The sequence below is a fragment of the Nuphar pumila genome, chromosome 4 (assembly GCF_984573655.1).
Source record: "Nuphar pumila chromosome 4, dmNupPumi1.hap1.1, whole genome shotgun sequence".
NCBI classification, from domain to species: Eukaryota; Viridiplantae; Streptophyta; class Magnoliopsida; order Nymphaeales; family Nymphaeaceae; genus Nuphar; species Nuphar pumila.
Window position 1 is genome coordinate 143,255,011 of NC_143252.1, and position 21,029 is coordinate 143,276,039.

A 21,029-nucleotide genomic window follows, 5' to 3' on the forward strand; every position below is an offset into this window, starting at 1 on the left:
TCTTTTATCTTTTTTCCCCGTCCCATCCGATCCAACCCAACGGACCCCCTCTTTACCAAAATTTTCGCGAGAGCCCTCTAATCTTCATTTTATCCCCCTCTCGACCCTGCTCTGTGCACCATCACCCTTAAAAGCTCTCGTTGGCTACCCTTCCCCAATCCATCACCATCTGTACTGACTTCCAGGATGCCCGCAAAGGTGACGACGTATCCCTTCTCGAAGCTTCTAGAACGCCACCACCCCTCCCCCTGCGCTTGCCTCCCTCGTTGCTGCTCCGAGCTCGAACGGGCGACGGAATTCTTCAGTTGAAGAATGTAGAGCCGTTCTCGTCGCCCTCTTAGACGACTCTCTTTCTCTCTCTCTGTGATGCGTTTTCTCTTCTCGTCGCAATGGATTCGGTGTGGGTGGATTTCAGATTTGCGATCTACTTCGCCTTAGCCTTCATCGTGGCGAGGTTCGTTCTTCACGTCTTCGTCTTCCAGGTGAAGTTTCGGATCTTTAGGTTCTCGTTCAGTCTTTTGGTTGTGGCTGCACTGTTTGTTATCTTTGTTGCGGTGGTGTTATTGGGTTGTGAAGAGATCTGGGTTGCGAAAAGATTTGGTTTCCAGCGCGGGATTTTGCTTGTCGGGACAGGAATCAGTTTTTTTTTTCATGATTTTTACGGGGGTTGTTTTGATCTTTTTCGGAAGGGAGCGAATTCTTGGGGGTTTTGTTTGGGAACCAGTGATGGAGGGATTTGCAAGGAGTCCCAGGAAATACATAATCTGGGCTTCAAGGGAAATGGATTTTAAAGGAGTTGTGGTTTCTTTTGAATAATTTTATTCTTTTGTGGATAGTTGCATTGGAACTCGATACACCCTAGCGTATCGCGTATCAGGCATACCAGCACCTGATACTGGCACAAACTCGTTTCCAAAACCATAAATAGAAGTATCAATTGTTTAAGAAACTCATCACAATTACTTGAGAAACATATACCATCATGCACATAAACATGTTTTTATTACATTATACATGAGTATCAATTTTGCTTCTATCTATCTAACACGGACTCTTCTAAGGCACTTGGACACGATTTTCTTTGTGTCAGGTGAAGTCAACCACACTGAGGTCCATTTTTGGACAAAAGTAGATTCAATTAACCCTAACAAAGTCTAGTTTTATCTATATTATATATATAAATACATAAATGCATACACGTACACATAGTGTTAACTTAAAACTGTTAAAAATTACATATATATATAGATAGATAGATAGGAGTACCTATTCCTACCTAATAGAAGCTTCAAATTTTCAAATTTCTTAAACTTTTTTTGTTGATCAGACGCTTTAGATATGATCTACAATAATTATTTAGTAGAAAACAAATTTTGGATCATGTGATTATAGAATAGATGTATGTTTTTTAAGAACTTTAAAAATCAATGGCTCGCAATGTATCAAAATTTCATTACTTAAAAAAACCTAATTTTTATGTCCAAAAAACGTGATCCAAAGCTTGATTCCTATCAAATAAACTATGTTGAGTACATCCATAAGGTTTAATTGAGAAGATACAACCTACAACCATGATTTCTAGTATGTGGGAGTAGGTACTCCCGAGCACCATAGCATTACTCATATATATATATACCCTCCCCACACCCCCACACCCAAGTTTTTTTAAAGTGCTGCATCGCTGCATCCGCACCTTCACCTATGTGACATAAGTTTATATTAGCATTTTTGCATACAAACACCAATTTTGTTTTGTAAAAACATTATTTTTGTTAAGAGTTTTAAATATTATAATTTGTGAAAAAAATATTATACAATAATGATTGATTTACATATTATTTTTTACTATTTTAATTTATAGGTATCTTTATAAAAATATATACTTCATATTAACTTTTTAGAAACTCATACCAATTGTTTTAGAAACCGTATCAATATATATTAGAAACTCGAGTCAATATTTTTTGGAACTGTATCAATATGTGTTTCAAATAAAAACGTATCCAGAACTTTTTAAGCCTTCATGTGCCTGTGCCTGTGCCTGTGCCAGTACCGCGTACACGTCCCAGTACCGGTACCCGTTTCTAGCAACTATGTTTTGTCGTGCATCAAGAAATTGAATGTTAAAAATGTAATTATGTTTTAATTGTTTAGATTCATTCATTATCTTTTTTAAGTTTTAGTTGTTTAGTTTCATAAACTATGTATATTGTATTTAAGAATTTATTGTAATTGTTTAATTTTTTTACATTTTTCTTTTTTGGTCCCGACTAGTCCTGCCTAGGCACCTACTAGGCCTTCTAAGGAGCTGGTACCTAGATGCCAACTAGTGCTTTTGACTACTTAGACGAGAACACATGGTACTGAAGCATCAAGATGCGGTGTTTTCATTAGTGTAGAAATGTTTTGGAACTGAAGGTTGATTGGTCATCTTGATTGCTCTTTGTTATAGAAAATGCGGCTGATATCAGAGCAAGGGGGACCCACGCATTGATGCATCACTAATTTGCAGAGGAATTCATTCTTCTTCATTCATGTGCTCGGGAATTCCTCTTTGCAACATTTTGCAGTTCTGGTGTTTGTGAAATCATGCTTCTTATTATTAACTTGAGTTTTGGAAAATTTGCCCCATTTTCTTTGGTTATCTGTGCCCACTGCATCTAGGGCCTCTATCTTTATTGGGTGGGTTGCTGTTATTATGGTGAATTTTGTAGTAGCTACTTGGGCTTTATCGATGCAAAAGAAAATTTTGGTCTGGAAGAAGGCAATCAATGAGCCCATGGTTCACTTGCAAAGCATTTAAAAAAACCAACTACTTGTATATTTTGATTTACGCGTTTGTCAACTGTACTTTTATATGGTTGTATAATTTTGTCATCATTCATGTGGGTGTGCCATGTGTTGTGATTATATTTTATGTGTATGATGTGATCTGTGTTTTTGTTTTGTTAGCCATGTAAAGTTTATGAGTAAACAAGTGATTACCTGCATATGGCCTTAGAGTTATTTTGTATGTGTCATGAAGCAAAAATTTTGGACTGATTCCCCTTTACACAATGATCATTTTCATGAGGTTAATGAGTATCTGGGGACTTGTTTCAAAATTTCATTTTGATTGCTCAAATCTTTGTGACTGTGCTTAGTTTTTGTAATTCAAGTATTTCATGATCAGTGAAATATTCTTGCTTTTACATCAGCTTCATAATCCAACCCACATATATGCCTTACAGATAGACAAAATGCACTATTTAGAATGACCATACAAGTAATAATGGTTGAACATTGATTTGTTTGTAGATTTTTTCTCAAAACACATAAAGCTGATTGCTTTTTAAGTATTTTGTTCAAGAAGCACATTGTGGTACTGGTTATGTACATAGATGATAGATCTATAACTATTCAACCTTTTCCTTTTCTTTTTTCTTATTTATTATTCTAACTTGCTAACAGATTTTACATTTGATTTTATCATTTGCTTCCCTTTTTGGCAATAAAATCGTGGAAATAAAGGTTAATTATGCTTTTTAAACGTTATAGAGTTGGTATATTTGTTCCTTTGGGTAATTATTTTTTTCCCTTAGTGGTAGCATCATTAGGCCAATGAAGCAAATGGTGCAGATTGCTTTTTGCAAATTCTTTTATTTAATCCATGCAGGATAAATTAGATCCTGAGCACAATAATTGTAAACTCTAACTGATTGTTGATTATTTCTATTATCCCTGAAATTTCCTTTTATGATTGGAAGTGCTATGTGTTTTTTGTTCAGAAGCTTGCAATCTGGTTATTGAATGATGGAACTGCTTTCTCATCAAAGCTAAATGAAGCTAAACAGGCCAAGATAGCAAAATTCTGCGAGTCTATGTGGAAACTTACATACTATACTGCTGTTCAAGCTTGTGTTCTTTCCATAACCTATCATGAACCCTGGTTTTGGGACAAGAAAGAATTTTTTAGAGGATGGCCAACTCAAGACCTCAAGTAAGTTTTGTCTTTCTTTGGCACCTTGAGATGTGATTTAGATGGCATGCATATATGGATAACATAGTTTAAAGTTTTGACTGTTTTGCCATTGCTAATTTCAAGTTTGTTGTTATTACATGAAAATTTATTTCATGCTGAGCATGATCGGTTTGGATCAATGGATGATGCAACAAGCTGGTGCTTTAACTACTTGAAAATAATCACATTATAATGTAAATGCCTATGCATGACCCAACAACTAAAGCAAATTTTTGGTTTATTGCTCATGCTGCTTGGATGTTTTGTCACTAGGCATGATAGCTGTTGTCTAGATTGCTCAAGGCACAACGTGGGACATGGTGTCCATGTTTCCATTTCCACACTTTATGCATGCCATGCTTGTATTTTTAAAATATTCCATAGTAATGTCTATTTTCAACACTTTCCCAAAGTAGGTGCTTTTCTTCTAGATCTTTTCCATAGTGATGTTTATTTTTAAAAGCTTCCCTAAAATTGGCACTTCTCTTCTAGATGATAACTTTTTCGATGTTATAGATCTAGTAAAGTTTCTTCCAATTGGACCAGTTTCACATATAGTTGATGTCTGTAGTTTTTCGTGGAGGTTAACAATTTCACCAACTCCTTTGCTCCCAAGAATTCTGACAATACTGTGGTGATGACTTGTACTACTTAGCAATACTATGCCAAGGGTATTGCAGTAAAATTACAATAAACACTGGCTACTTTTTACTTTTATAATGAATCTTTTCTAGAAAGTGATTTATGTTTTTCTGAAATTTAGTAACACTTCCTTTTTATACTAAAAAATGCAAAGCAACATAGTAGGCAAAAAGAGCTGGTTAACTTGTTGATGCCCACTAAAATCGTTATTACATCCCTTTATTTTGATTGTCATATTAATAATCCAGGTTGCTTGATCTCAGTGAAGTGAACAAGAGGAATCATCATAAATATTAAACTGCCTTGTTTTAACTTTTGATTAAAAATGTGTGAAACAATTTTCGGTTTAAGAAAGTGAAGAATGATTAATTCATAACCTAGGAGTGCATTCAACATTCTTGGTTTGTTGTCCCAATTGAACCCCTTTAGCTGTATGAAACTATATTGTGTTTACCAGTATTTCCAGTATTGCTCAACATAGAGGCTGAAGTTTTTATTGTTGAATTGAAGACATTGTGACATGCTTCCTTCTGCCTTCTCCAAATCTGATCTTTCAGTTGCTATTTCTCAACTCTCAATTTGTATATTCATTTAATGCATTATGCTGATTTATCTAAACATTCTTTTCTTGACCCTTAATCTTTTCTATTGCTAGGTTTTCTTTGAGTCTTTTCTACATGTGCCAATGTGGATTCTACATCTACAGCATTGCTGCTCTCCTCACATGGGAAACTCGAAGAAAAGATTTTAGTATAATGATGTCGCATCATGTAGTCACTGTTGTATTAATTGGGTACTCTTACGTTACAAGGTATGATATACTTGAGCAATTTTCTTATTAGATGATTTTAGCAATGCCAAATCCATTAACACATATTCCACCCTTGTTTTCCAGCGATTGTGGGGTATGATGTCCTGATATGCATATATGTTACTATTTTAGGGCCTCCCATTGGTCATACATTGTCTTACCAAGCTGCATAATGAACAGTCAACATTCTGTGTTTGTCCCTAAAAATCAGCTAGAATAAAAAGATTATTGGAGTTGATGTTGCAATGCCAGTTGATACATGGCACTGTTATTCATTATTTTAAAGTTTAAACTGTTCATGAAGATGCACTAATTTTCCATGCTGATAGGATTTCTAGCAAATATAAGAATGAAGTTTGAAGGTCGTTCTCTATGCACATTGACATGTCTGTCTGTGTATGAAGCCATGTGACCCTCTGATTTATCTAGTTTTATATGTTTTTTCTTGTTCTATTGTGTACCGTTGATGCAGAGCAGGATGGACCCGGATCCATACAGCCTGACCCAGGCAGTGGACCGGATTTGCACCATGGGATTGGGGATCGGACCCAAGTAGTGGATCCGATCCAGATTCCCGTACCGAGATGCGGAGAAGAGGTCCCTCTGCGTACCTACTCCAGATGAGCACAAAGAGTACAGGCTGGGACGCCCCAAATCCAGCAGCACTCAGAAGTTGTCTCGGGTCCGGGACCGGACCCGAGACCCGGATCCAGCTGAAGCCTTTAAATGACCATCCTAGGGTTGCGTGCAGGGGGTAGCATATTGAATTTACCGCAGCCTGCCTCTTTCCTTCTGTTGGTTCATAGCAGCGTTTCTTTTCCTTCACGTTATTTCGTTTGTTTTTTTGCATCCAGCCATTAGTTATTAGTTTGTTTGTTTGTTATTTACCCTTGTTCATTGTAATCTGTATTAGTCCATTGAATAAACTATTGGCCGGATCTATTGATCCGATCCTTGCTCAGCATTTCATTTGATTTATTTGTTGTTGCACGACTGATCGTGCACCAAAAGATCAACGTCGGCATTTGTCTCGTGAAAATGTCGTACCCTCTTGCATCAAAGTGGTATCAGAGCTTAGGGTTCCTCCTTCAATAGCGTGATATCTCATGAGGAGAGGACCGACCAGGCAAGTGGCAAGGAGCGGGAGGAAACCGGCATTGAAGATCCGATGCTGCGGGTGCTTGACATGGTGACGAAGATCCAGGAAAACCTACAACGCGTAGGCAAGGAGGTAGCCGGAATGTCGAAGCGCATCGATGGGATTGAAGATTGACTCGTGATCGAGTCGTCAGGAGATGCGCGCGCGACTTCAATGTGGAAAACAGGAGCAAACTTGGGTGACAGCGCGGACAGTCACGTACCTGTTTCCAGAGCTGAACCAGGTCAGCCGGTCCATCTTGGTCACGCCAACACCCCAATTCTGGTACCGTCTCCCACTGCGGAACCTGTCATAATTAATAATCAGGTCGTCGGTGCTGGGCAACCAAGTCATGGGGCTCTAGCCGTGTATCCCAGCGTGAGTTCTGGTGCACAGGCCTGGCCTCGTGCCCTGGTGCCTGTGCCGCAGCAAGGCCCCAACGTGACGCTGGGCCAGGCTGCTGGCATACCAGCGACAGACAGGCCCGTGACCCACTTCCCTGAGCCTGCGTGTGGGGGCGTTACTGCAGCCCACCTGCGCATAGGGGTTCACGGATCTATGTGGATGAGTCTGAACCCGAGAGGGTCCGGACCAGACTTTGTTACTACGGGGCCCAGGCCCGGGTCTCGGGGTCCACCCTTTGGGTCCCCGGGAGCGGGTCCGAGTTCCGAACCCCTTTACCCAACCTACCTAGTTGGGTTTGATTCGCGGTTCACCCCGAACCAGACCCAACCCATTATGTTTGAACCCCAAAATGGATCCAATGCTGACCCAAATTTGTATCGGACCCGGACGGAGCTCCAGTCTGAATTTGAGTCGGGTCAAAACCAGACCCAATTTGTTACGGATCGAGTTCGAACCAAGCCTTTTCACACCACATCTCGATCCAGGGTCTTACCCATCCCATTCTGGGTCTGACAAGTAGCTTAGGACTAGACCCGATCCATATCCAATCGGGTGAATCATCCCAATATTATACCAACCATACCCAATACCTGCACCAGAACCAACCCATTAACCCATCCCCGATCCAAAACCCAATACCATACCCGACACCACTATCCTAGCCCGACCCATAACCCAAACCCGTATTATCCCATTCCTACCCACCTAGAGCCCGAGATCCGACCAACCCTTCCACCTATAGTAGGACCACCTGTCATACTGGTGCCACAACGTCGGCCGCAGATGGTTCCCACTCATGAGCGAGCCAGATAGAGACAGATTCAACAGGGACCGGCGCGACCAGAGCGCTGACCACAGGTCGTCGGAGTTCATCAACATCAGTTACCAAGAGAGCAGTATCGTGGCGAAGGAGATGAGGTTGTGATGGATGATGACGCCTTCTGGAACGAGCACCCCGCAGGCATGGTGGAGGCCCGTCTGCAGAGAGCACCAGAGCACCCCTCCACATACGGGGTGAAGCTGGATCTTCCAGAGTTCGCAGGTCGGTTCGAAGCGGAGCAGTTCTTCGACTGGTCTTATGTCGTCCAGTTTTTCTTCGACTACCATATTGTCGTTGAGCACCGTCGTGCCTCCCTAGCCTCTACTCGGTTGAGAGGCCTAGCGCAGACATGGTGGGTTGAGCTGCAGAGGTCGAGAGAGCGGCGGGGGCTAGAGCGCGTACAAACTTGGGTGGAGATGCAGAGGTTAATGCAGTCTAAGTTCGTGCCGTCATATCACACTAAGAGAGCCTACAAGGAGTACCTTACCTTGTGTCAAGGCACCCAAACTGTGATGGAGTACACTGCTGAGTTCCAGCGTCTTTCCCTACGAGTGCAGATCGAGGAGACCGCTCATCATCAGGTCACGAGGTATGTTTCTGGTCTCCGTCTTGCTATTTCTGATGACTTCAGTTGTGTCACAGTTGAGTCTCTAGATCAGGCAAACAATTATGCCATGAACATCGAGGAGAAGTTGAAAAGGAGGCAGGATTATCGAGTCTCCCGTAGTGACCAGTTCAATCGACCCAAGTCGAGTTTTCTGTACCAGGAGAGCGAGCTCCCCTAGGAAGGAAGACTCAAAGTCCACCCCTAGAGTTGACCCTAGCAAACCCGACCAGTCCGGACCCGCTTACCACACCAGATCCAAAGCCAAGCCTAGTGAGTCTACCATTTGTTGTTTTAGGTGTCAGGAGTTAGGTCATGTTGCGTCCAAGTGCCCCACCGTGAGCAAGAACATACATTTCGTAGAGGGCATTGTTGAGTCAACGTCCGATAGTGAGAGCGAGGGTGAGTCGTTTGCTAAGGGAGATGACGAGAGGGAAGTCGTAGAGTTCGATGACAACGTCAAAAATTTGTTGTCTGTCCATCATGTTTTGACCGCACCCCAGGAGTCGGCCCCGGCAAAATGGTTGAGAAATAACATTTTTAGAACCCGGTGCAACTGTGAGGGGCACGCGTGTGATGTTATCATTGATACTGGGGCGTGCGAGAATATGATGTCCAAGAGTGTCGTATCCACCTTGAACCTAAAAACGAAGAAATTGTCCCAACCAGTGTTATTAAAAATGTGCCTCAAGGCGCAAAAAGCACGCCTCGCCTCAAGGCGAGGGCCTTTGTGCCTTGAGGCGCATGTATAAAGCACAATACCCTTGAGGCGTGCGCCTCATAGGCCTTGAGGCAAGGTGCGCCGCAGACTGAGGCGCACACGCCTCAATTTATTTGGTCAAATGAGGGTCAAAACCCTCATTCGACCAAAAAATTAGGGCTTAAACAAAGCCCTACCAACCCCTTTATGTGTTTTTAGTTTTTTTTTTCTCACCTCCTATCTCCCTCTCGTTTTCGTGCGCGACAGCAGGACCACCGCCGCCGGCGACCTCCTTCTCGCAACAACAACAACCCCAAACGCCGGTTAAGGTAGGATCTCTGTATAGTCTTCTTCCTCGTGTTCACACATAAAGCATTTGCTGGCCACATGAATGTCTCTCTTTTTAAGGTTAAATTGGGTTGTCAAGAGAGACCAACCATGAAAACATGCGAGCTCTAGGGGAAGTCTTAGCACTTAATAAGGCATGTTTGGAAACCACTCCATGCCAAATCTTGTCTTCAGTGCATCACACCCAGATCTTGTCTTCAGTGCATCACACCCACCCCCAGCCTGCCAGCAGGGCTCTGTTCAAGACATCTAACCTGGTGATGCCTAGTCCACCTCTGTCTATTGGGGGAGGTGACCAGTGCTCATTCAACTATCTGCCTTTCCTGGCTTCAGTAACACCATACCAGCTCTCTCACAATATGTCTCCAGCATTGCTCTCTCAGCTTTCTCTAATGTGTCTGACTTATTTCTGAAGTAACAACAGCTGCAAAATACCGTTCATAATATTTCAATTTGTTTAAACCAGGTCAGAAAGACCTGGTATAAGAAAGAACCAAGAGTAGCACACTTCAACAAACAGTTCTCGTGCATTCTTATATTTGGCATTCTTGGGTCCCAGCAAACAAAGTGATCTATGTTGATTACATAGGATTTCGTTTTTCAACTTAGATTTATTTGATTGATTGCATGTTTTCGGTTTTGATGAATTTTTGTATTAAGGATATTGACAGAAATTTATTTATGTTAAGTTCCATAACAGGATATAGATGTATTAAGCCTAATGACAGTTTTGAATTTCTGTATTAAGCACATTGATAGAAAGTGATCTATGTGTTAAGTTCCAAGGCAGTTTTGATTCTTTTTAGAAAAGAATAATTTGTTTGTTTTTTGTCCACGAGGATGCTTACTGATATTTTATGTTGCAGTTCATGCGCAGATGTACGATGTTTATACAACAACAACTACGCCTTCATCCCAAAACAATTGGGGTCAGCGATATGAACCAAAAAAGAAATTCATTTTGGGTCTTCCACATGAATCCTTTTCCTCCAATCATTTCTATCCAACGCCATGTCCTCGGTGAGGTTCAAAGCATTCATATCCTTTCCTATCATCTCCATCCAAGTCTTCCTAGGCCTACCCCGACCTCTTTTAACTAATATATTTTCCCATTTCTCCAACCTTCTAACTGGAGCATCATTAGGCCTTCGCCGAATATGTCCAAACCACCGTAAACGATTCTCTCGCATCTTATTTTCAATGGGTGCAACACCTACCTTCTTACGTATCTCTTCGTTCCGAATCTTATCTTTTATTGTATTTCCACACATCCATCTAAGCATCCGCATCTCAGCTACACTCATTTTTTGAATATGATGTCTCTTGGCAGCCCAACATTCCGTACCATATAGTAAAGCGGGTCTAATAGTCGTCCTATAAAACTTTCCCTTCAACCGCAATGGCATTCTACGATCGCACAGCACTCCAGTAGCACTTTTCCATTTCATCCACCCAACCTTTATCCTATGATTTACATCTCCATCAATTTCTCCATACTTTTGAATGATGGATCCCAAATATTTGAAATAATCATTCACCGGTATATCTTGCTCACCAAGCTTCACTACACTCCCATCACTACTTCGTTGCTTACTAAACCGACATTCCATATATTCAGTCCTACTCTTACTCAACTTAAAACCTCTAGCTTCCAATGTCTGTCTCCATAATTCTAACTTAGCATTAACCCCAGCTCTAGACTCATCAATCAAAACAATATCATCAGCAAACAACATACACCACGGTACATTTACTTGAATTGATCTCGTAAGCTCATCCATCACTATTGCAAATAGGAAAGGGCTTAAAGCAGATCCTTGATGTAACCCAACCGTTATCGGGAAATTGGTTGTCACCCCTCCACAAGTGCGGACATTGGTTACTACTCCTTCGTACATATCTTTAATTATACTAATGTACTTGAGAGAAACACCTTTCTTCATCATTGTCCACCAGAGAACGTCCCTAGGTACTCTATCGTATGCCTTCTCTAAATCAATAAAAACCATATGCAAATCTTTGTTCCTCTCTCTATATCTTTCAATAAGTTGTCTAAGAAGATGTATAGCTTCCATGTACGATGTTTATCTTTTTTTAAATTTTTCTATTTTTTTTTTAATTCAAGAAAGCATGCAGCTGTAGAAAGTGAAACGATTTTTAATTTAATGAATGCCCGTGTTTTATTTTTTAGATACTTATATAGATCAAGTTGTTGCATTAATGTTACTTTTACATGTTAATTTCATATTTTTTTCAGTATTTATTTGAGATTTTTTATTTATTGTTGGTTGTTGCTTCATCAATAAAGATTTTTTTATTTATTTATAATTTTAGATATTTTTTATAGTTTTTTTAAGTTTTAAAAAAAAAAACTTTGAGGCTTACGCCTCGCCTCAGATTTTGGTGGAGCGCCTCGCTACGCCTCAACGCTTTTCACACCACTGGTCCCAACCTTATAAGATGGCATGATTCAAGAAGGGAAACGAGGTCCCTATCACCCAGCGTTGTCTAGTCCAGTTTTCCATGGGGGAGCATTACCACGATGAGGTGTGGTGTGATGTAGTCCTCATGAACGCGTGTCACAGCCTCTTGGGATGGGACGTCCCTGACAGTTTGACCGCAAGACCATTCATGATGGCCGTAAGAACACGTACTCGTTTATATCTAAGGGGCATAAGATAGTCCTTCTCTCCATCAAGGAGATCGGGTTTTCCACGGTGGATAAGCCTGAGCGAGTTCCCTGGCTTGCAGGCCTATCCTATCGGTATTTCTTGAGCCATTGCCGAGAGGATGGTTATTGTTATGCCCTGGTGGCTAAGCCGTCGACAAGTACGTCCTTGCCTGTTCTCGCGGACATCGCGCCCCTTATTGAGGAGTTTCGCGACATTATGCCAGATGGCCTTCCTTCGACGCGAGTTGTACAGCATGCTATTGATTTTATTCTAGGGTCGAGTCTCCCTAACCTCCCCGTGTATCGCATGAACCCATCCGAGCATGCCGAGTTGTTGAGGCAGGTTCAAGAGTTACTGCAAAAGGGTTTTATTCGTGAGTGTGAGCTCTTGCGCAGTACCCACCCTACTCACTCCTAAGAAGGATGGGTCCATGCGCATGTGTGTAGATAGTCGAGCGATCAATCACATCACTGTCAAATATCGTTTTCCCATCCCTTGTTTGGATGATATGTTTGACCTGTTGGCTGGTGCTGCCATTTTCTCCAAAATCGATTTAAAAAGTGGGTATCACCTGATTCGTATGCGGGAGGGGGATGACTGGAAGATGGCATTCAAGACACGTGATGGGTTGTATGAGTGGTTAGTCATGCCATTTGGGTTATCTAATGCCCCAAGTACTTTCATGAATATGATGACCCAAGTGTTGCGTCCTTGTATAGGGAAGTTTGTTGTTGTATATTTTGATTTATAACTGGTATTTGTCTGATCATTTGAGTCACCTGCGTCAGGTCTTAGAGATTTTAATGAAAGAAAAATTGTATGTCAATGCTAAAAAGTGTGAGTTTATGACGTCTAGTATCGTATTCTTAGGTTTTATTGTGTCATCCGATGGAGTTAAGGCAGATCCCGCGAAAATTCGTGCGATCATGGATTGGCCTACCCTAAAGACTATAGGAGAGATCCGTAGTTTCCACGGGTTAGCCACTTTTTACCGACGTTTTGTGAGAAACTTTAGCACCCTCATGGTCCCTATCACGGAGTGCCTAAAGGGTACTAGTTTCCATTGGACGCCTGCTGCGGGAAAGGCCTTTACGATTATCAAAGAGAAAATGACTAGTGCCCCTGTCTTAGCCCTTTCTGATTTTAATGCAGTCGTTGAGGTTGAGTGTGATGCCTCTAAAGTAGGGATTGACGCAGTCTTGAGTTAGAACCGCAGACCCGTTGCTTTCTTTAGTGAGACGCTGACTCAGGCCAGGTGCAAATATTCCACTTATGACGTTGAGTTTTATGCCGTGGTATAAGCCCTTCGTTATTGGAGGCATTATCTTGTTTATAAGGAGTTTGTCTTGTACACGGATCATGAGGCATTGAAGTATCTGAATAGTCAAAAGAAGTTGAGTGCTCGTCATGCCAAGTGGGTCAGTTTCTTGCAAGAGTACACCTTCACTATTCGCCATCAATCTGGTACTCTGAACAAGGTAGTTGTCGCTCTTAGCAGGAAGAACAACCTTCTGATGACTATGTCAGTGTAGGTCATTGGGTTCGAACAGTGCAAGGAGTTGTACCCGACGAATCCTGATTTTCAGCAAGTCTGGGAAGGGTGCCTCTCCTCTGAGAGCACAGTCAACCAACAATTTAGTATACATAACGGTTACCTCTTTCGCGGTAACAAGTTATGTGTGCCTGATTTCTCTCTTAGACTTCAGTTGATTTTTGAGTTACATAAAGGGGGACTAGCTGGACATTTTGGACATGATAAGACGTTCGCTCTGTTAGATGAATGCTACTTTTGGCCCAAAATGCGCAAAGATGTTGTCAAGTTTATTCAAAGTTGTCGAGTGTGTCAAGTGTCTAAGGGTCATCGTCAGAATAGTGGTCTGTATACTCCGTTACCCATCCCTGAGCGTCCCTAGGAGCATGCATCCATGGATTTTATTGTGGGTTTTCCCAAAACCCCGCGTCGTTTTGATTCAATCTTGCTTTGAACCTCACCGAGGACATGGCATTGGATAAAAATGATTGGAGGAGAAGGATTCATGTGGAAGACTCAGAATGATTTTCTTTTTTGGTTCATATCGTCGACCCTAATTGTTTTGGGATGAAGGCATAGTTGTTGTTGTTGTTGACCGGTTTTCTAAAATGGCTATTTTTGTCCCGTGTAAGCGAACCATCGACGCCTCATTAGTAGCTTCCTATTACTTCAAGGACGTGGCCCACTTTCATGGTTTACCTCACACGATCACTTCAGATTGTGACACGTGTTTTATGAGCCATTTTTGGAAATCATTATGGGCCTTGTTGAAGACCAAGCTTCAGTTCAGTAGTGCGTACCACCCTCAAACAGATGGTCAAATCGAAGTTGTCAACCGCACTTTAGGGAACCTGTTACGGAGTCTAGTGGGGGAGAATGTCAAAACATGGGACCTAGTATTGCCCCAAGCCGAGTTCGCATATAACAGCTCCATCAACCGGTCTACAGGCAAATCTCCTTTCCAAGTGGTTTATGGTCGGTCACCCACCCATCTAGTAGACCTAGCACCTGTGTCTAGTATCCCAAACCCAGCCCCAGACGCATTTGATGCCATCAAGTACATGCGTGATATCCACAGACAGGTCCGAGCCAAACTTGTTGAAAGCTATGAAGCTTACAAAGCTTTCGTGGACCAAGGTCGTCGTGATGTCCAGTTTCAAGTAGGTCAGTTAGTATGGGTTTACTTGCATCCCGAGCGTTTTCCAGTAGGTACCTATGGCAAGTTGAGTCCTAAAAAGTATGGTCCTTTTAAGATTCTTAAGCGGTTGGGTCCTAATGCCTACCTCCTTGAACTACCCGAAGATTGACACATTTCACCTATATTCATTGTGTTTGATCTATATGCTTACTGTGGAGACAACAAGTCATCAGAGTCGACTTCTTCCCAACCAGGGGAGAATGATGCAGAGCAGGATGGACCCGGATCCATACAGCCTGACCCAGGCAGTGGACCGGATTTGCACCATGGGATTGGGGATCAGACCCAAGTAGTGGATCCGATCCAGATTCCCGTACCGAGACGCGAAGAAAAGGTCCCTCTGCGTACCTACTCCAGATGAGCATAGAGAGTACATGCTGGGATGCCCCAGATCCAACAGCACTCAGAAGTTGTCTCAGGTCCAGGACCAGACCCAAGACCCGGATCCAGTTGAAGCCTTTAAATGACCATCCTAGGGTTGTGTGCAGGGGGTAGCATATTGAATTTACCGCAGCCTGCCTCTTTCCTTCTGTTGGTTCATAGCAACGTTTCTTTTCCTTCACGTTATTTCGTTTGTTTTTTTGCATCCAACCATTAGTTATTAGTTTGTTTGTTATTTACCCTTGTTCATTGTAATCTTTATCAATCCATTGAATAAACTGTTGGCCGGATCTATTGATCCGATCCTTGCTCAGCATTTCATTTGATTTATTTGCTGCTGCACGACTGATCGTGCACCCAAAGATCAGCATCGGCATCTGTCTCGTGAAAACATCGTGCCCTCCTGCATCAACCGTTTATCTTAAATGTTCTTCTCTGGGTGGGTCCTGTTTGATATGTCATTCTTTATAGTCCACAGCTTTATCTTCTGCATATAATGATTAAGTGGGTCAAATGTTTGCCTTTGTGGGTGCTTGATAATATTTTTGAAAGCTAAATACTGCTACATCCACTGCTATGTCATGAAAATTCCTGTTCTTGTCATAGCTAAATACTGCTACATCTACTGTTTTGTCATGACAATTTCTGTCCTTGCTGTAATGTTGCATCTACACATGATTACATTAAGCAAATGCCGCAAAACAGATATAGAAATTTATGAGTTAAACAAATAAAGCTTAGGAAGGATCTAGTCAATTGAGACTAAAAATGGTAACTGGGAAAACAATGTGACCCTCTAAAGGACAAATAGAAAAATTATTGCTTCCCTCACTTGATAATCCATTTCATTGCCCTGTCACCGGTGCAATGCGCATAAGGATCCTAGTAACCTAGTGAAGGATTCTTTGCTTGCAAGTCTCATGCACATGTAGTCATGTACACTTGACTAACCAACCCATCCTTGCACCCAATAGCACATCTATACAAACATTTGCCAAAAGAAAGAGGAATATGTGCACCCAAAAGAAAGTGGTTTATGTGCAGACTTATGTGTTTTCTCCTGTTTGTGTGTGCGGATATTTAGTTCACGCATGACCAACATCTCATGGTGCCAGATCATGTGCTTGGGCATATTTATTTGAGAGCTCTGCATCTTAGATGGGGAACTTTGGAAGCACATACAATACTATTACAGTCCACATTCACTGCTGTTAGATGAATTATCTTGTCTTTGCCCTGAAGCCATCAAAGTTTTCTAAGCTCTTTGCCTGGCTTTCTGATTTTGTGGCTCTTTCCTTTATAAATTCCATGCTGCTTTATACTCTATTCTCTAGGTTCCTTTTTTTGTCAAAACCATAGGACTGATGGTTTAGCTTCTCCTGTGACCCACAAACCACACAAATTCAAAATTTTGGCTACTGCTTGCAGTGACTCCTTATGAAGTCAGAATGTTGTGCAGATAGGTACCATCAAAGCATGATTTGCATTCACTCTTTATGATGTCAGGAATGGTGTGCAGATAAGTACCATCATATCATGATCCCTGATTTGTGCAAAGGACCTGATCTGCATGATTAACAAATTTTGCATTCTTGGCAGCTCTACATGAATTCAGCAATTGGAAGGTGTGAGGAAATCAATGTCTATTACTATAAAAAATCTATTTCTACTTGGAATATGTGGCCTATGAGTCTGAGCCTTACCTATTTTCATTAGCGAGATTCATCAAAGCAAGCTTTGTGACTGCATTTTCTGGTCCCTACTTGTACAACCCAATAGTCCCATAAAACAAAATATAGTTGATATGTGGACTTGCATCTGTTTGTACTGCTTGACAGTGGCATGAAAAATAGTGATTATGTAGTGACACTTATAGGCTTACTAACCATGCCTGACACAGTTTGGAATTATGGTCATTGTGCTATATAATAATAAATTTTTTTAGAGGAATTAAATGGTGCTATATAATAATATATGAGACAAGCTAGATGATAATTAGGGCATGTTTGGTTGGATCACATGAGAATCACTGTCATTCAAATGAGAGAGTGATTCTCACATGGGCCCAAATCTCATGCTCAACAGAATGTGGGATTTGGGCTCATGTGATTTCGAATCATATGTGATTCGAAATCACGTCAACCTGTGAGATTTCGAATCACATGTGGTTCGAAATCATGGCAACCCGTGATATTTCAAATCACACCCATGAAACACAGGTTCTGCAAGAAAGCAAAGTGAACCCAACATTTACTTTGCTTTTTTGCAGCGGCTCCTCACTCGTCTTCTCCTCTCTCCTATTCTCCCTCCCCCGTCTTCTCCTCTCTCCTATATAAAGAGGAAGAGCAGGGGGAAAGCCAGAAGCAATCTTCGTCGGAAAACCCAAGCATTGCCGGAGAACCCCAACATCGCCGGAGGAAAGGGAAGGTTGCCCGAAAAACAGGTAAATTGTTTCTTTTTCCCTTTTTCTGGCTGCTGAAGGAGGATGGGGGGGAGCTCGTCGGAATCGATTCTGGCGAGCTCCATTAGCTGGCTGCTGAGGGGGCAGAGGTGGAGGAGCCCAGGGGGAAACATGGCTGCTGAAGAGGGGCTCATACCAGAGTGCCCTTGATTTTTTTTTCTGTTTTACTGTTTTTATCCTATTTTATGTTTTTTTGAGATATCACTCCTCACGTTAAACAAACGTGAGAATTGGAATGACATGAGATTCCAAATCACATGATTTTGAATCTGATGAGATTTCAATTCTCATGTGATTTCATTTCATTTTTTGAAAAACACAGCCAAACAGACCCTTAGTCTTCTTGATCCGTGGCATATGACTCTAGTCACTCACAGTCTTCCATACTCAAACTAGATAAGCAACATTGATTAATTGAAGAAAACAGATTGTTAGAATTGTGGCAACACACTTGGTTTCTTGTGTTCAATCCCATGACATGAAAAATAATGAAATTTGACGTGTATATATCCCTAGTTATCTTAAAAAGTGTGACTTTTCCAAAACCGTGCAAGTGATGTGGTAACTGTTACTTGAAATCATACCTACTGACACAAAGCGTAGTTAGTTGCCTAGAGCGGTAATTTGTATATGCTATCACGTTACTAAGATACATCATCTCTTCGCCACAAAAATTCCAATATTGTTATTGAGATTTTGTAGGATGATCCAACAATATTCACATGTATTTCTGATGATGTTATAACACTAATATCATGAATTTATCCTAATGTCATGAAACTTAAAAGAATATGCTTTTTTCTTCTTTTTCTATGTGTGCTGAGATTTTCACAAGATCCTTTGAAGAAGAACAAACTTCTGAAATCCTCCTGAGATATTCCTTGCTGCATTTTCAAGAGCAACAGTTATGACACATACACATACATACATACATAGTTACATACACATACATAGATTCATATTTATGTGTGTGTGTGTGTGTGCGTGGAGGGCGGCGGAGGCCGGATATTCCCAACCTTTACTTGATGTTGACTCATTATTCAAATCAGTCTGCTCCTAACAAATTTTGAAATGCCACAGTGGTCAAACTATATTGATTGTCCCCACTAAGGGTATTTTAAGACTGAAAATTTGCCCTGCATTTCTAAAATAGAAATAGTTGTCTGTGTGTGTATGTTTTCTTTAACTTTCAATAGAGTTTATTATTCTTGAAGGCAGCATTAGTGTATGGAACTGCCATTTGTATGTGTGCATGTGTTTCTATGCATGCATGCACAACATGCTTTTATATTATTATCCATGGATTTCAGAGATTGTTATTGTTAAATTATAATCATTGGTGATGGTATTCTGGTTATTCATTTCCCTTGGTTTATGTAATCTTCCATGCTGGAATTATATGTATTGGAATGCTGAATAAAAACATCTTTCTATTGCAGGTTTTTCCGTATTGGATCAATTATACTAGCTTTGCATGACGCCAGTGACATCTTTATGGAAACTGCTAAACTCTTCAAGTACTGTGAAAAGGAGCTTGCAGCTAGTGTGTTCTTTGGTTTTTTTGCTATTTCATGGCTCATCTTACGATTGATGATTTTTCCTTTTTGGGTTATCTGGGGCTCTAGGCAAGTATACCATGTCCATTTTGTTTTTCAAGATTATCAACATAGTTGCTGTTATTGCCGCTGTTAAGGCTGCTGTTACTATTTTTGTTTGGTCGGTTTCTGCAGCTATGACTACATGGAATTCCTGTTGCTTTCTGATGGTTACAACTGTATGCTCTACTACGTATTCAATACAATGCTTTTAACACTGCTTGTGTTCCATATATATTGGTGGATTCTCATATGCTCCATGGTCTTGAGACAACTAAAAAACAGTGGAAAGGTTGGAGAGGATATAAGATCAGGTAATGATTCTTTTTATTTCATAAAAAAAAAGAAAACTTTCCAACACCTTAGAACATAGAATGTATCCCAAATTTTTTAAACCAACTGGTCACTTGCAATGCAATCTCATGCATGTTATTCTTCTCTTTGACCCTGCTATAATTGGAAACTATCTTGACCGACAACATGCCTTCTTACAATTGAGTCATCTAACACCTACATGTTGAAGCAGGGCTGGTTTGGTATAAATTTGATTTGCTTTGTGAAGAACTCAAAACTGACATTAAAAACCTTTTGGTTAAAAAACTTTTTTAAAGGAAACACAAAAAATTAACGTGATAGATTAAGCTTGATTTAAATACCACTAGGCAAGTAACCAATTTTAGTTTTTGTCTTCAATTTTGATAATCACCTTCCTCTGTTTTGGACCACTCCATTGGGAGCGCTGGTTTTACTGAGTGCCATGTAATTAATTCTTTCAACTTGTTGGTTACTTTCTGGGTTGTTTTACTCAGTACCATTTAACTATTCTTTCAACTATTTGGTTACTTGTGGGTTTTCTGTGAATAGAAGGATAGATTATTTTCTTATCAACTAAACCATATAAAAAGCTTGGGGTGAATACCACAGTAGCAATCTGCTTCTCATGAACATGAATTAACATTTGATTTATTCTAAATTCAGATTCAGAAGATGGAGACTAGGTGTAAACTGGTATCCGGTGGGTCATAAGCTACCCAAGTGGTAGGCATTCCAGATACTCTGATGTGCACAGCATCTCCGTATTCTAATTATTGTCCAATTAATCTGCCAGGGTGATGTAAGGAATTTTGAGTTCTCATTCATTTTTCCTTTGTTCCTCACTGCAGCGGATTTTTGCGTCTCCTTTGTAACAGTTTTGGTTGATGTATATTAGTTACCATTCTGTATATTTTTCTTATGCATACTGGTCATTTGGAAATTAGCTTGTCTAAATAATGTGAGCTTTGCACATGGCACATATGGTTTGATTTAATGGTAAAAAATGACATGTTTCTCAAAATACCCTACAATTTTCAAAATCTACCCCATCTACAAATTCTCAAATGTTTGACTTCTTTAAGATATTTTACCCATCGCATGAGTGAACCTCTTGAAGTTTGTGTGATGTATTGGTACGCTTTCTGAGTATTGCAAACTCATTAAAAGGTAGATTCGTAAGTTTTTTCTTTGCAGACCTTACAATGTTCGCATGACCAAATATATGAATTTTCTGTAATTGAAACTTGTCAAAACTTCGCAAATAGTTCACTAAATTTGCATATATAGTATGAAGTTTGCATGACCAAATTTGTGGAGTTCTTGTAACTGAAACATGTCTAAACTTTGCAAATATTTTACTAAATTCGTATATATAGTATGAAGTTCGCATAACTAAATTTGCTAATTT

At 40.6% G+C, this 21,029-nt stretch overlaps 1 protein-coding gene across 1 annotated transcript; it reads left to right on the forward strand.

Moving 5' to 3' along the window:
* The first annotated feature begins 155 nt into the window (after positions 1-155).
* On the forward strand, positions 156-20,541 carry LOC149841435 (ceramide synthase LOH2-like). Its single transcript, XM_090003836.1, has 6 exons — positions 156-482; positions 3,768-3,979; positions 5,298-5,453; positions 19,151-19,336; positions 19,442-19,620; positions 20,285-20,541. The coding sequence occupies exons 1-6, from the start codon at positions 390-392 to the stop codon at positions 20,302-20,304; spliced, it is 846 nt and encodes a 281-aa protein (XP_089859962.1). The 5' UTR covers positions 156-389; the 3' UTR covers positions 20,305-20,541.
* Positions 20,542-21,029: the final 488 nt, after the last annotated feature.